Below are 14,453 nucleotides of genomic sequence, written 5' to 3' on the forward strand. Positions count from 1 at the left end.
GAAAAAAAAAAAAAAAGGAGAAAAAGTAATAACATAGAATACCAAATAGATATTATTTTGCTTGTTTGTCTTTACAGGGTAAAAAATGATAAAATAACGTGTAAATATATATATTTTTTTTCTTTAAGAAAAGCTTTTTTTTTTAAACAAGAAAAAAAAAAAGGGGGGGTGGAAAGGGGGAGGATAGAAAAGGGCTATTTATATATAATAAAAAAAAGGGGGGATAAGGAAGAAGAAGGTAAAGAAATATATATGCAAATATGAAAATATGATACAAATAAGGTTTCTTTTTTTTTCTTTTTGTAACCTTTTTGCTTTGTTTTTTTCATGAATGAAAGAGGAGTAGGGTGATATAGGGTTTAAGCTTTTTTTTTTTGTCTTTTTTTTTTCGTCAGTATATATAAATATATATGTATATAGGAATTAAAAGTTGATTATTTACAAAGTGAATGAATTAAAGAAGTGGTTCCCAGAATGGCCCTGAATCAAATGAGAATTCTGTGAGATCTTGTGAACAAATAGTAGAAGGAGGAACATTCGCAGCATATCGATGTACTGCTTGAGGAGACATCATGTCAGGTACAATTGAATTATTGCTTCTAATAAAGTTAAATATCATATTAGTATTATTATTTTCTTTTAATGTACATCTTTACTTACAAGTTTTCACCAAGAAAAACGTCAGTTGCATTAGGAGCAAATAAACCTTTTCTAACTGATTCAAGAGATTGGAGAAGAGCTAAGCGAGATAAAATTTCTAAACTTTCAGGATCCAAAATAAGCATGTTTTCATCTTTAAATTCAAAAGGTTCGTTTGAATTCAAGTTTTCATTAGGCGTTGTTACTTCACTTGTTTCTTGACTACTTGTACTACTATATCTTGACTCAGACAAAACGTCTGGCCAATCTGTAGGTGTCTCAGGACCAGGTAAATCAGTTGAATAGCCATCATCATCCAAAGGAGGAGGAGAAGAAGAAGAAGATAGAGCGGATTCTGATGATAGAATAGATGAAGTAGGAATAATCTCTGTTGAAGTTGTAATCATAGTGGGTGATAGTTGTTCTTTTTCAAAATATGAAATAGGTTTATCATCAATTTCCATATGATCTTCTTCTACTACTTCTTCCTCAAATTCATCATCATCAAATTCATCATCAGTTGTACTTGAGTTTAAGGCAGCAATACGCTGACTCTTCCATTGAGCAGCATATCTCCAAGTAATTGAACTAAGTAATTTTGAATTTTTATCATTTGTAGATGAACCAAGTGATAAGAAACAGGAAGGACAACGAAAGGTTTCTTCTTCTAAAGATTCTTGACTTAATTCAAGACATTCTAAATGAAGCCAACGATAACAATCGTCGCATTGTACCATGGATCCAAATTCTTCATGAGGTACATCACAAATACAATCAATAGCTTCTTTCTTCTTTCTTAAAGGAGGACGCTGTTGAAGAATAGATTTACGTTTCATTTGTATACGTTGTTGTTCTATTTTATCGTTATTTAATACAAGCTGTACTTTAGGAGGTCTTCCAGGACGTCTCTTATCAGTATTAGTATGATTTGTTTTATGTGTTGCAGCATAACGACCTATATAAATAATATATATTTAAAAAAAAATAGTTATATCAAAGACATTATAAATTACTTTACCATGCTGACAATAATGAAGGTATTTATGATGATAAAGTTCTTTCTCCATTCGAACAGATGAATCATGAACTAAAGATTCAATTAGTGTCGCTCCTAAACGAGCTGATTTCTCGTCTTCATTGTTGGGTTCAATTGGTTTTGTATCTGTGGAAAGTGTGAGTTGAATGGATTGATCTTCTTTATTAAAAGAAATTTGTTTTGTTTCACGAGAAATAAATGTAAGATATTGTTTAAGTAATCGAAGGTTGCGCAAAGATGAAGAAGATGATGGTGTTGATGATGAATTTATTGTATTTGACCAATCAGAGTTAGACAACGAGTTATCCATGTTCGTAGTAGTATGTGGTAATAAAGAGAGTGATTGTAAAGATGAAGTGATTGAATTAGTGACATTATGAACAGGGTCGTTATTGCTAGGTTTCTGTTTAGGTTGTTTGGTTAAGAATCGAGTAGCTTCTGATAAGCGATATCTAAATTGCTTAGCAATAGAATGAATATCATTTGAAGAATTATCATTCTTTTTAGTAGCCGTATTTGATGATCGACGCTTTAATTTGATAGAAACAACTTCAGATAATTTTGATTTTTGTTTGTTGGAAAGCTTTGTTACTTTCTTTGTATGATTTTTATTATTGCTATTATAAAAAAAAAAGATTGATGTCAAAATTGTGTATCGTTAAACAAAAAGACTTGCAATAACAAAAAAGATACTATCATACATGTATTTGATGTTCTTTACTTTATCTTTCCCCTTATATTTGATCCTTTATGAATAAGTTTATAAAGGATACAAGAAGATCAAATAAAATAAAAGGAAATAAAAGGAAAATGGGAGAAAGTAAAAGAACAAAAAATAAATCAAGAAATATGATAGGCTCTGTTGCAAGGCAATAATAATAATGTTAAAAAATATAAATATGTAAAAATAAAACTCACAGTGATTTCATGATGTTGACTAATTATTATTATTTATGATTATTTTTCCTCTCTTTCTTTTTATTCTTTTTTATATTTTATTTTTTGTTTGGATGGGGAGGGAATCTGCCTAACTACCTTTTGTGGAATAATATGTAAAATAAAATATATATCTTTATCTTGTTTTTTTTTCTTAGAGAAAAAAAAAGTAGGTAAAAGAAAATATAAATAAAGAAGAAAAAGGAATATATAAAATTAAAAATAAAAAAAAGGTATAAAAATAAAATAAAATAAAATAATAAAAAAAAAAAAAAAAAAAAAAGTGGAGGAAAGCGAAAAGAAAGAAAAAAGAAGTTTATAGTTTAATTTTTTTTTTCTATTTTTTTTAATAGGGTGTGCGAATATATTGACCGTCTAAAAAAAAAAAATAATAAAAAAAAAATTGAAAAAGAGCGATCTCTTTTTCTCTTTTGTGACCGATTAAAGTTTCGGTATTGCTTTTTATTTGTTTCCGATTTTCACTTAATAATATCCTCCGAATGAAGAAATGGAATAAAAGTCGATTACTTTATATAATAATGTCGTGTTATAAATACACACATATGAATTTATAATATTTGGGATACAAATGCGTATATATCTTGGTGATTATATAAACCATTTATATACGCTACAATGACGTCACATTAGTTTTGTAATTTATGCTTTTTTTTGGATCTCCTTTATCTTATTAATTGCTGCATGTCATTCATACAAATAAATATAAATGAATATTATATTATAAAGCTATATACGTATACATATCAATTTATTCTCTTATTATTTTATTTTTTTGGAAGAAAGAGAAAAAGAAAAAGAAGATAAGCAACTATAGTTATAAATGAATAAACGCCAAGTAATAGTAAAACATTGTCATATTTATATAAATGCATAAAATAAGATTTAGCTCTAATATGTTTCTTTGTGTTATCTTTCATTATTATGTTATTCTACCTGTTACAAAACTAAGAATGAATCTTCCTTTTATAATAAAAATAGCGTTATTTATTCTCACTTCCTTATTATAAATACGACCCCACTTGTCTTTTTTTTTTTTTTCTTCTTCTTCTTTAAAAAGAAGGAAAAAGAAAGTAAGTTTATTATTATGGGTTGTTATTATGAATCTCCGCTGATCTTTGAATAGATAATAATTATATACTTTTTTTTTTTTTTTTTGCTTTACAAAATAGTACGATCGTCATTCATATATAATACTATAAAAAAAGAACTAGGCTATTTTTAATCCCATTTCTGCTATTACTATAGCTACTGTTGCTACAACAACAACAACAATAATAACTATTGCTACAAGCCTCGTATCGGAGTACAAATTGATAATGTGTGTTTTATTCTAATTTTTTCGCTATCAAATAACATTCCATTTGATATATTTTTTTTTTATAAAATATAAAAGTGATACATGAATATAATAATAGCCGTTTATCTATATTTTTATGTATATTTTTCTTTTTCTTTTTTATTATTTACTACAATTAGTCTATTTAGTCGTGTAACCCGCAAGCATGCAATGCTGGTCAATGTAACCAATTTTATGCGATTTTTTTTAAGAAAAAAAAAAGAGCCCTAATGAATTCTAGAACTTATTTAAAAGTAAATCATTCGATATTTTATTATAAGAAAAGGAAAAGAAAAAAAAAAGCTTTAGATGATACAGGTATATTTTCATGTGTATATGCAAAAAAAAAAAAAAAAAAAAAAAAAAAAAATAAGAATATCAATATATCATATAAGAAGAAGCATTACTATTTGTTTGTTTTTATATATAAAAAAAAAGATGAAGCAAAATAGAGCAATTGTATATAATGAATGTTACACACCTATGTACGGAATAAGTATAAATGGGCATATTATGCATCTATTTACTGTCTATGATATGCACATGTGGTGTGTTCAAGTAAATGTAATGGCTCATATAACCTTTAGCGGTCATTGAAACTAGATAAGTAATACTCTTGGACCTTATCACATACTATGCCTCCCATGCTTCCCCCCCCCTTTTTTTTTTTTTTTTGACAGCCAACGATTATTTTGTAGAATTTGTCATCTGCTCTTCAAGAAATTGTAATTTTCATAAATTATGATAGCGTTGGTTAAAATATCCCACAATAATAGAATCTGATGTCTGCTGCGTTCAATTATTTGCTGCTTGAGAGATTTACTTGAATTATGTTCATTCTTATACGCTATAAAGGATGAAATAAACAAAATGCAGATCATTGTCATCCCCTTTCTTTTCTTTTCTTTTGTGATTTAGATAAATAAGACTAGAGGAAGTAACACGTTGTTGAGATATCATTAATATGGATGTATCAAAAGATATAAATTCGAATCTAAAGCTATCATTATGAGATATCGTAGAGCCTTTACCCCTCAAATGTGTCGAGAATAGGTATGAAGATAGTGGTTTAATTTTTATACTCAGTAGAACAATAAATGTATAATGATAATAATGTAAAATTGTATAATTTATCTTACAACAACTATGATCATGCAACCTGTTTTTTTTTAGCATAAATACTCTTACAACTCATGCCGTAGAGCTTAAAACATACTTTTTTTTCTTACTTGAAAGAAACGTCCCTCTCTTGCCTCAAGGGCTTCTTTTTACTTAATTGTTAACATGGAACAGTATAGGCCGCTTTAGCCCAATCTAATGGAGGGAAAGAGAGAGAGAGCGATAAAGAACCTCTTTTTATGTTAAACAGTAACATGCTATAAAGGTCTTAAATGAACAACAATGTCTGGTTTCCTAGTTCTATTTCGCTGTGCTTTATCCTCCTTTCTATTTATTATTGTAAATGTGTATATATTCGTAGCGTTAAGGAAATTTTTAAATAAGCTTTAAAGTCTCTATTCTTTATTGTACTAGAATGTATATCATATTTTGTAATAAAGTACTTTATACACGATTTTTACTATCTAGAATATGTGTAGCATTGTATATACCACATGGGAACTTTATAATGTGCGTATTCTAAAATAATAATAATTGGATGTTTATTATCTCCCCCCTAACAATATCCCTTTACTTCTTGTACTATTATATATAAATAGGTGTATACATATTTGCGGGTATCATCCCTGGGATTTATAAACTGAAACTGTTTGGAGTATTTATTAAGCAAACCTACAAAACAATGCAGATTGTCAATCGTTTATGCATCACGTGTACTCTTAACTAAACTTTAACATATCTATTATTACACATAGTTATCAAGAATAACAAAAGAAACATGTCTTCAGTGTTATTTATTTGTTCCTATTCTACTAACGTCCTTTCTTGATGTATCAATCATTCGTATTACCTTTTGAAAATTCTATTATTACTTATTTCGGTATAAAGATCTGTCCTCTTCATTACTATGATTGTATGCTGCTATTACGACTTGTATGAATAACATAATCTGTATACTTTATATTTTTTTTTCTTTATCATTGATCCCTAAAGACCTATTTTTTAATTTTTTTTTTATCTTATCATTAAAACAGATTGGGACAGTTTTAATATCATTAACATAGTGTGTCCAATAAGGTTTCATAAAAAAAAAAAAGAACGAGGGGTGTGTACGTGCTAAGCAATAATAGTAACGCTTACTATATTTATCTATTTGTTATTCATTCATTTATTTATTTATTTTACTTGCTTATTTATTATCTTTACTATTATGCCTGTCCCAATCCGTACATTAACAGCAGCAGCTGGTCTTGGTTTAACAGGCGTAGGTGGTTATTATTACATACATACAAAGCAGGCAATCAAAGAAGCTGCCACGCCTATCACTGTAAAAGAATCTTTTGTACCTAAACATTATGATTCGCGTCCTTTTACTTTACTCACAAGTCAAGAGATTGATGAACGATTACGTGCAGGTCAATTTATAACCAAAACTAAGAATATAAATAATGTGAAAGCTGTTTATACAAACCAATTGCCTTCCAATAATCCTGTTGAAGATAATTATAGTATTCATACTTTTCAAAATGGTTTAATTGCTGGTGTTTATGACGGTAAATTATTATTATTATTATTAGTAAAAAAATTCTTTACGTTTAACTTTTTGTAGTATAGGTCATATTGGTCCTCAATGTTCTCGATTGATCAAAAAGCAACTCCCTATTTATATGGCTCGTGAATTAGAGCTTAATTATAATAATGAATCTCAGGAGAAGGCTATCTCTGATGCATTTGAATATTTAGATCAAGACATTCAACAACGTTTTTATGATCTCTTTCCTAAAAACATAAAACGTGTGACTGAAAGAGATATTCGCGCTGCTATTGAACGCCAACCTGATCAAGCAGCTACACATGCTATTATTAGTGAAGCCATTCATGGTTCATGTGCTTGCACTGTGTATCTAAAGGATGGTATTGTTTACTCTGCTAACACAGGCGATTCTCGTGTTGTCAGTAAGTTTTATACATGCATATATATATAAAGGAAATCATATTGATATAAATCAATCTTTATATAAAAGTCGTAAGTCAAGAAGAAGATGGTACTTGGAAGGGTAGACGATTAGTTGAAGAACAATCTCCTGCTAACCCCGAATGGCGTGCTCATATGCTCTCTCAACATCCTTCAAATGAATCTGATGTACTTGTGATGAGAAAACGTATATTTGGTTTGATTGCGGTTGGTGGATGTAAGTGTCTATGTCTATAGCATGCATATAAAATACACACTATATTTACATTTTTATCTATTTCAAAAAAAAATATAGCATTTGGTGATATCATGTATAAAGTCCCTGTGGAATACCAAATGAAAGTATTTCCGTACATTCCTTATGACATTTATAAAACATTTGCACGATATCATCATCGTATTGTTGCCAATTATCGTACGCCTCCTTATCTTCAATCTAAGCCACTTGTTTCTCAACATAGGTTAGAAAAGAAGGATCGATTTATTATTTTGGGTACAGATGGATTATGGGACGAATTAAGTTGGACTGATGTGCGTAGTAGTGACGGAGATGAAGCAGCAGCCAAGATCATGAGTCAATGGAAGAAGAGCACCGAAGCTAATCCTGCAACCCATCTTATACGACAGGCTCTGTTATTAGATGCCGTATATAAAAATATAGGAATAAAAGAAAAAGTAGAAGATGAAAGCTATGAATTATCAAAACGATTGACAAGAAAGCCCTCTCGTAATTATCGAGATGACATTACTGTTACTGTGATTGAATTAACAAATAAAGAGGATCAATCTGACATTGTAACTGATACAGCAGCACTAGGGCCTATGTATGAAGCAGAAGAAGTAGATATCAATGTTCCAAGATTAGTTGATCCAAATAGAAAATCTTCATGGTTTTCTGGTTGGATTTGGTCTAGGCTTTAAAAAGTCAAACTCTCAATAATAATAAATAACACGATAGGATATTTAATTGGAAAACAAAGGGAGTACAAATAAAACTTCAAATATTGTAAATTTATTAGAAGCACACTATTTATATATTATTATGATTACTATTATTATTATTATTATTATTATTACTATTACTATTATTACTATTAAAAGGAAATTAAATAAATATACGTAAGCTGTATAATATTAAAGAATTTATACTGTACAAATCTATATTATAAATAATAAGGCTTTAAATTGTTATTACACTGGGATCACCATTCTATGAAAGAAATAAATGAATATCTTTTCTTTTTCCAAATAAAAAAAAAATTAAAACATTATCATATACACACTTACAAAAGGATGACGCCAGCCACATTGAAATTCATCTTTTTTATAAACTCTATCTGCACTAGTAGAAGTATTATAACCAATATGATACATGAGTAAAGTTTTACTTGTAATTAATGAATCAGTACAAAAGGAACATTCTGGTAATTGACCCCTTAAACATTTCTGAATAATAATATCAGGTGGCATATCTGCATATTTTAATAATAATTTTGACGTTAAACGTGCTACATCTGGTTTCAAGAAAAGACCGCTAATAATAATAATAATAATAGAAAGTTTTAGTTGAATTGCCTTTATGTATATATGTATGTATATATGTGTATACATACCTTCCACCTGTTCCAACAAATATCCCACAATGATTTGGTCTCGTTTGATGTGCTTGGTAAATAATATTTTCAATTTCATGCCATTCACGTTGACCACACACAGGGAAATCATCTTCCATTAATGCATAATAGGTACTTTGATATGTATTTGTTACATAATCTAAAGCCTTTGAGACATGAAGTCGTTGATTCCAATCTTTACCTTCTTCTTGTATCCATCTTAAATAACGTTGACCTTTAGTCGTCTTTGAAAAATAATCTTGGGCGAGATCATATTGAGAATGATTTGAGAAATGAGTATAGATGATAGCTTGCATATGACTATAAGGTGAATCTGGGGAAGGGTCCTCTGGCCAATTGGCCAGATAGGTTTCAATGGTTCTTGTCAGATAAGCTGGATCACCTCGTCGAGGTGCGGTCATGAAGACAAGGGTGAAGAGATATTGATCATCATTGGACATAATCGTACTCAACTCACTCGACGTAACTAAAGTCTCTTGTGTATAATAAGAATTCAAGGCCATCAAGACGGGTAAAGTTAGGGTGACTACCATGACTGATTTTTTCATACTGGACCAAATCAATCTCCAAAGTGGAGTACGTCGATATCTTTCAAGGGTAATAAACTCCATTACGTCTTTTACTTTACCTGAATCTTCTCGTTTTTCATGAGCCAAGAGCGTTTGAAGGGCAATCGTAGCCAGGAAGCCTGTTATCAAACCAGATAAAGACCACCAAAGAATATTTCGAACTGTATAGTTGATGAGACACATGAACAGTTGTAATGTCACTTTACGTACTGTTACTTTATGATTAGAATCTTCTTGTCCATAAATTAATATATATTTATCGTCAATACAGAGTGACTGAACTACCAACAAAGCAAATAAGAACGGAGATAGACCTATTCATGAATATTGAAATAAAAAAAAAATATAAGTATAAATGTATACAAATCGATAGAATGATGATTCATTCGTTCATTCATTCATTCATTCTCTCTTTCACTCTTATTAGGATGCTTTTTTTTCTTTTCTTTTTTTTTTTTTTTTTTTTTTTTTTTTTTTGTTTACCTTGGCTACACTCATGCATAGAATCACTAAAAAATAAAGAAGGAAAAGCCCAACCTGTCGATTTTGAAAATAAAAAACCTAACAAGACACGTAAACTAGATACAGACGTAAACAAAACGACAAGTAATTCTATAAATCGTCGCGTCCCACTCACGATATGAGATAATGATTCCTCAAAGAGACCTAAAATTAAGACATTCCAACCATAGAGCATGATACTCGGTAAGGTCCAATCAAATAAAAAAGGAGAAAATACCAAATTTTTTATGTCCAGACGATAAAGGACAAAAGAAGGTGAAGAACATGATAAATTCAAGATGTTTAGAGAATTAAGAGTAGAAACAAGAAGAGCAATAAGAATCATATATCTTGTTACGATAGGCAAAGGCCATAAGCAAAGAATTTTATGAGATTTACTCTTTTGTTGGTCTTCTAGTTGCAGATTGGCTGTGTGACCATGACTGCTACCATAAGTGGTATGATGTTTACGTATAGAGGTACTAGAACAAAAACTGGCATTACTGGAATTAAAAGAAAGTTGACGAGTACGATGATGACGAATGATGTATTTAGAATTTCTTCGAGTATGAGGTTTAACTATAGTTGTTAATGTTGTTGTTGATGAAGGAGTAGTAGATGAAGGCATGTTTAACAAGAAATTTCTAACATTACGAGGTGATACTACATTAGGTGTTGAAAAAGTACTAAAAGTAATGGGTATAGGTTGCGAGACAGACCAACGAGTTAATTGTTGTGATAAGAGAGAAGAAGAAGTAGGATGTATAAGCGGTTGTGTATGTGTTTGAGAGGTTAACTTTTGATTTTTTTGTTCCTTTTGATTTTGTATTGGTTCTATATGATGTTCTTGTTTTTGCTCTTGTGGTTCTAATGTTGTATTTTGTTGATTTTCATTAACATTATTTTCTTTTATTGACTCATTAGATATTAGATTATTAATGTTAACATTATTGGCATCATTATCTGAATTAGCAATAGGCATGGGGGTATTATCTTCAAGAAGAGCAGAATCTGAATGATGAGATGGTGAATCCCGATTTGACCTTGTTACTTCTTGTATAAGTCTGATAGAGCCAAATAGTTTAAAAAGAGAATCTCGCATATCCTCTTTTTTTTTTGTTTTTTTTTTCTATTTCTTTTTTGGCCTATTAAAGAATGATTTTATTGATTTGTTACTAGGTTATCGAGGAAGAAAAAAAAAACTTTTTGAAAGACAAAATAAAAAAATTTTAAGAGAGAAAAAAAAAAAAAAAGAAAGAAATAGGTCAATGAATAGAAAAATAGGAGTGAAAAAAAAAACGAGTGGAAAGAATAAAAATAAAAAAAAATAAAGAAAGGGGGAAAAATAGAAAAAAAAAAAATTAAAAATTAAAACAAATAAAAAGGGTTTATTTTATAACAGTGGATATTTCCTTTTTAAATAAAAAAAAGTTTATTCACAGCCCTCCACACAGAATAAGTTGTTATTGTCAACTTTCTTTTTAGGCTTTCAGTACTGCTGCTATTTTATTCCCGGATGATCTTCAAAGTACTGAATTTGGTAACTCAGCCTGCTTAGACTTCTTCTTAATTGAAATACAGAATTAACTACTTATTTGTGAAACATGGCATATATTAAAACAAAATTGTTCATATATCAGCCTTTTCTTTGATGATAAAGTCATTTTTCTTCTTGAACAAGCATGGCGTCATTTTAAATTTAGTCAACGTGCAATAAATAGTAGCTCTCTCTATTCATATTCATCAAAGAAAAAGGGAATTTATTAGAACCAATTGAACTGGATATGACGTTATAGACTGAGTATGACGTATAATAGTATAATAAAGAAATCAATCGTTCGGCTTATCCTACTTTCTTTATTCTTTATTCCCCTTATATGACATGACAAATGTTCTTGTTATACATGTCAATAGATTGTTCTATAAATATGACATATAAAAAAAATCAGGTTACAATGTAATAAAGTCCTTTTACTGTTAAATATCAAATAGAATGAATAATTATTTTATTATTATCGTTGTTGTTTCATTAGTAATTAAATTTGCTATTGTGGAGAATGCATTCAAGAAGAGATATGTTTCACAAAGAACATGATTTGTTGTTGTAGACAAAAAAAAAAGGAGAATTAGTAAAAAAATTGACTAGATTTAATTCCAAATACGACTACACTATTAGGGAAGGGGAGGGGGGAAATTAAAGTATTTTGCTTATTTGAATACAAATCTTTAAGCAGAAGAACTTGAAATATTATAGATTTTTTGTTGGAAATACATATATATACATATAACATATGTAAAGGCACGTGCATATATATAAATCTATTGCTGAATTATTATCTACAAAGAAAGTCACGATTTATTCTTTATGTTTCTAAACAAAAGTACTATAGCTTCAATGTGCTTTTCTGTTTCTCTCTCTTTCTGTCTTTTCTTTTCTTTTTTTTTTTAATAATCATTATAACTCATATTAGATAACATAAGAATATATATGTATATATTCTTATATAAAGATCATATAATACTATCTTTTATATACACACGTATATATATATATCTAAATTAAAGATGAATCCCTCAACATTATTTATTTACAGGTATTTTTTTTTAACTTTATATTAAATATGTATGCATATTCACATATATAGAAAAGCTTGTGCGTTGTATTAGTAGCAGTATAATATTATGCTGTGTTATTTACCTGTCAAAAGCATGCTTAATAAGATTAAGATTCAGTTACTGTCTGCATTTAAAAAAAAAAGTCAAAAAAAAAAGTGAAAAAAAAAACTTTTCTTTTCTATCGGCTTCTCTTCCCTATACATATATATATATATATATTATCTTTTAGAATCAATGCGTTTAAAGGCATTTTTAGAAAGAAAGGGGCTTTTAGCCATTGGATTTATGATCACTATCATAACACTATTCAGATTAACTAGTCATCCATTCGTTGAAAAAATTATGCAACCATTACCGTATTACAAAAATAATGATGTACCTGTATGTTTACCTGAAAAATATTTTATAAAACAAAAGCCTGTGATAAGAAAGGCAAAGGCAGCTATCGTTATCTTGACACATAATGATGAAAGAGACAGAATCGTTGAGACAATCATCAATTTTGAGGATAAGTTTAACAAAAATTTCCATTATCCATATGTCTTTTTAAATAATGAACCTTTTAATGAAGATTTTAAAGATGCAATGCGTCTTGTTGTATCATCAGAAACTGACTTGAACTTTGGTCTTGTTCCAAGAGAACATTGGGGATATCCGGAATGGGTCGATGAAGAAAGGACAACTAAAACTAGACAAGAAATGAATGATGCTAAAAAAGGTGGATTAGAAAGCAATCGATATTATTCAGGCTTCTTTTTTATGCATCATTTACTAGATGAGTAAAGTGAATAATATATACATGATATGATTTATGTCTGACATATATAAATATATATACATATATATACATATACATATACATATACATATACATATACATATACATATACATATACATATACATATACATATACATATACATATACATATACATATACATATACATATACATATACATATACATATACATATACATATACATATACATATACATATACATATACATATACATATACATATACATATACATATACATATACATATACATATACATATACATATACATATACATATACATATACATATACATATACATATACATATACATATACATATACATATACATATACATATACATATACATATACATATACATATACATATACATATACACACACATACACATACACATATAATAGTTATGATTGGTATTGGAGATTGGATTCAGGTGTAAAGTTGGACTGTGATATCACATACGATCCTTTCCTTTATATGGAAACATATAATAAGCAATATGGATTTGTAATGACTTTGAAGGAATATCAAGATACAAGAAGAATCTCTACTTTATGGAATAGTGTCCTTGATTATCTAAAAACGCGTCATATAAATGTAACAAGCAATAAGCATCATCATCATCATCATCACCATCTTGCATTTCCTTATTTCCTTGACGAGGAAGGTAATTATAACGCATGTTATTTTTCATCTCATATTGAAATAGCCTCTTTAAATCTTTGGAGAAGTCCTCAATATCGTGATTTCTTTCGTTATCTTGATCAAACTGGTAATTTCTTTTATGAAAGATGGGAGGATGCTCCTGTCCATTCAATAGCAGCTGGTCTTTTCCTTGATACAAATCAAATTCATTATTTTGAAGACATTGGATACCAATATCATCTCTATCGTCACTGTCCAACAAAAGAGAGTAAATTAGGTTGTCGTTGTCAATGTTCTGAAGAAGCGACCATGATGGATCATGATCAGAATTCGAAGACGTGTTTAACCATGTGGCAGGAATGGATAAAGACAGATAAATCTCGTAAAGCAGAATGGAATTTTAGTTATTTAGAAGATTATATACCTTTATAAATAGATATATTTCACTTGTATAATTCTTATATATATATAAAAAAAAAGGTCATAAACCATATTACAAATCATGAATAAATAAATTTAATATATTAATGGTAGACGACAGAAAGATGAAATAATGATAATAAAAAAAAGGGAGGGTGAGGGAAGAAAGGGATATCAAGGAAGGTAAATATAAGGGTATTATTATATAAAA

General features: G+C 28.9%; 5 protein-coding genes across 5 annotated transcripts; 3 read left to right on the forward strand and 2 right to left on the reverse strand.

Moving 5' to 3' along the window:
- Positions 1 to 327: 327 nt before the first annotated feature.
- BX663DRAFT_126799 (uncharacterized protein) lies at positions 328 to 2,274 on the reverse strand. Its single transcript, XM_051521529.1, has 4 exons — positions 1,658 to 2,274; positions 661 to 1,594; positions 443 to 599; positions 328 to 378 (listed from the first exon to the last, which is right to left on the reverse strand). Exons 1-3 carry the CDS (start codon positions 1,983 to 1,985, stop codon positions 455 to 457), a joined length of 1,407 nt encoding a protein of 468 aa, XP_051387050.1. The 5' UTR covers positions 1,986 to 2,274; the 3' UTR covers positions 328 to 378; positions 443 to 454.
- A 4,023-nt stretch (positions 2,275 to 6,297) lies between these two features.
- Positions 6,298 to 7,983, forward strand: BX663DRAFT_482742 (phosphatase 2C-like domain-containing protein; the record flags this gene model as incomplete). Its single annotated transcript, XM_051524453.1, has 4 exons — positions 6,298 to 6,640; positions 6,702 to 7,043; positions 7,112 to 7,279; positions 7,358 to 7,983. 4 exons carry the CDS (start codon positions 6,298 to 6,300, stop codon positions 7,981 to 7,983), a joined length of 1,479 nt encoding a protein of 492 aa, XP_051387051.1.
- Positions 7,984 to 8,242: 259 nt separating this feature from the next.
- BX663DRAFT_548153 (uncharacterized protein) lies at positions 8,243 to 10,868 on the reverse strand (the record flags this gene model as incomplete). Its single annotated transcript, XM_051531060.1, has 4 exons — positions 8,243 to 8,272; positions 8,350 to 8,596; positions 8,676 to 9,579; positions 9,749 to 10,868. The coding sequence occupies 4 exons, from the start codon at positions 10,866 to 10,868 to the stop codon at positions 8,243 to 8,245; spliced, it is 2,301 nt and encodes a 766-aa protein (XP_051387052.1).
- A 1,496-nt stretch (positions 10,869 to 12,364) lies between these two features.
- Positions 12,365 to 13,228, forward strand: BX663DRAFT_494711 (glycolipid 2-alpha-mannosyltransferase-domain-containing protein). The gene has a single exon (XM_051525535.1). The coding sequence runs from the start codon at positions 12,617 to 12,619 to the stop codon at positions 13,163 to 13,165; it is 549 nt and encodes a 182-aa protein (XP_051387053.1). The 5' UTR covers positions 12,365 to 12,616; the 3' UTR covers positions 13,166 to 13,228.
- Positions 13,229 to 13,478: 250 nt separating this feature from the next.
- Positions 13,479 to 14,330, forward strand: BX663DRAFT_494712 (nucleotide-diphospho-sugar transferase). The gene has a single exon (XM_051525536.1). The coding sequence runs from the start codon at positions 13,655 to 13,657 to the stop codon at positions 14,252 to 14,254; it is 600 nt and encodes a 199-aa protein (XP_051387054.1). The 5' UTR covers positions 13,479 to 13,654; the 3' UTR covers positions 14,255 to 14,330.
- The last annotated feature ends 123 nt before the right edge of the window (positions 14,331 to 14,453 follow it).

This window comes from Cokeromyces recurvatus (genome assembly GCF_025118155.1).
Source record: "Cokeromyces recurvatus strain NRRL 2243 chromosome Unknown BX663scaffold_2, whole genome shotgun sequence".
Lineage (NCBI taxonomy): Eukaryota > Fungi > Mucoromycota > Mucoromycetes > Mucorales > Mucoraceae > Cokeromyces > Cokeromyces recurvatus.

Coding starts and splice junctions, on each gene's coding strand:
- BX663DRAFT_126799 (XM_051521529.1), bottom strand. CDS start 1,985: ATGGATAACTCGTTGTCTAACTCTGATTGGTCAAATACAATAAATTCA. Junction 1,595..1,657: donor CCTTCATTATTGTCAGCATG/GTAAAGTAATTT, acceptor TTATTTATATAG/GTCGTTATGCTGCAACACAT. Junction 600..660: donor GTTTTTCTTGGTGAAAACTT/GTAAGTAAAGAT, acceptor TAACTTTATTAG/AAGCAATAATTCAATTGTAC.
- BX663DRAFT_494711 (XM_051525535.1), top strand. CDS start 12,617: ATGCGTTTAAAGGCATTTTTAGAAAGAAAGGGGCTTTTAGCCATTGGA.
- BX663DRAFT_494712 (XM_051525536.1), top strand. CDS start 13,655: ATGGAAACATATAATAAGCAATATGGATTTGTAATGACTTTGAAGGAA.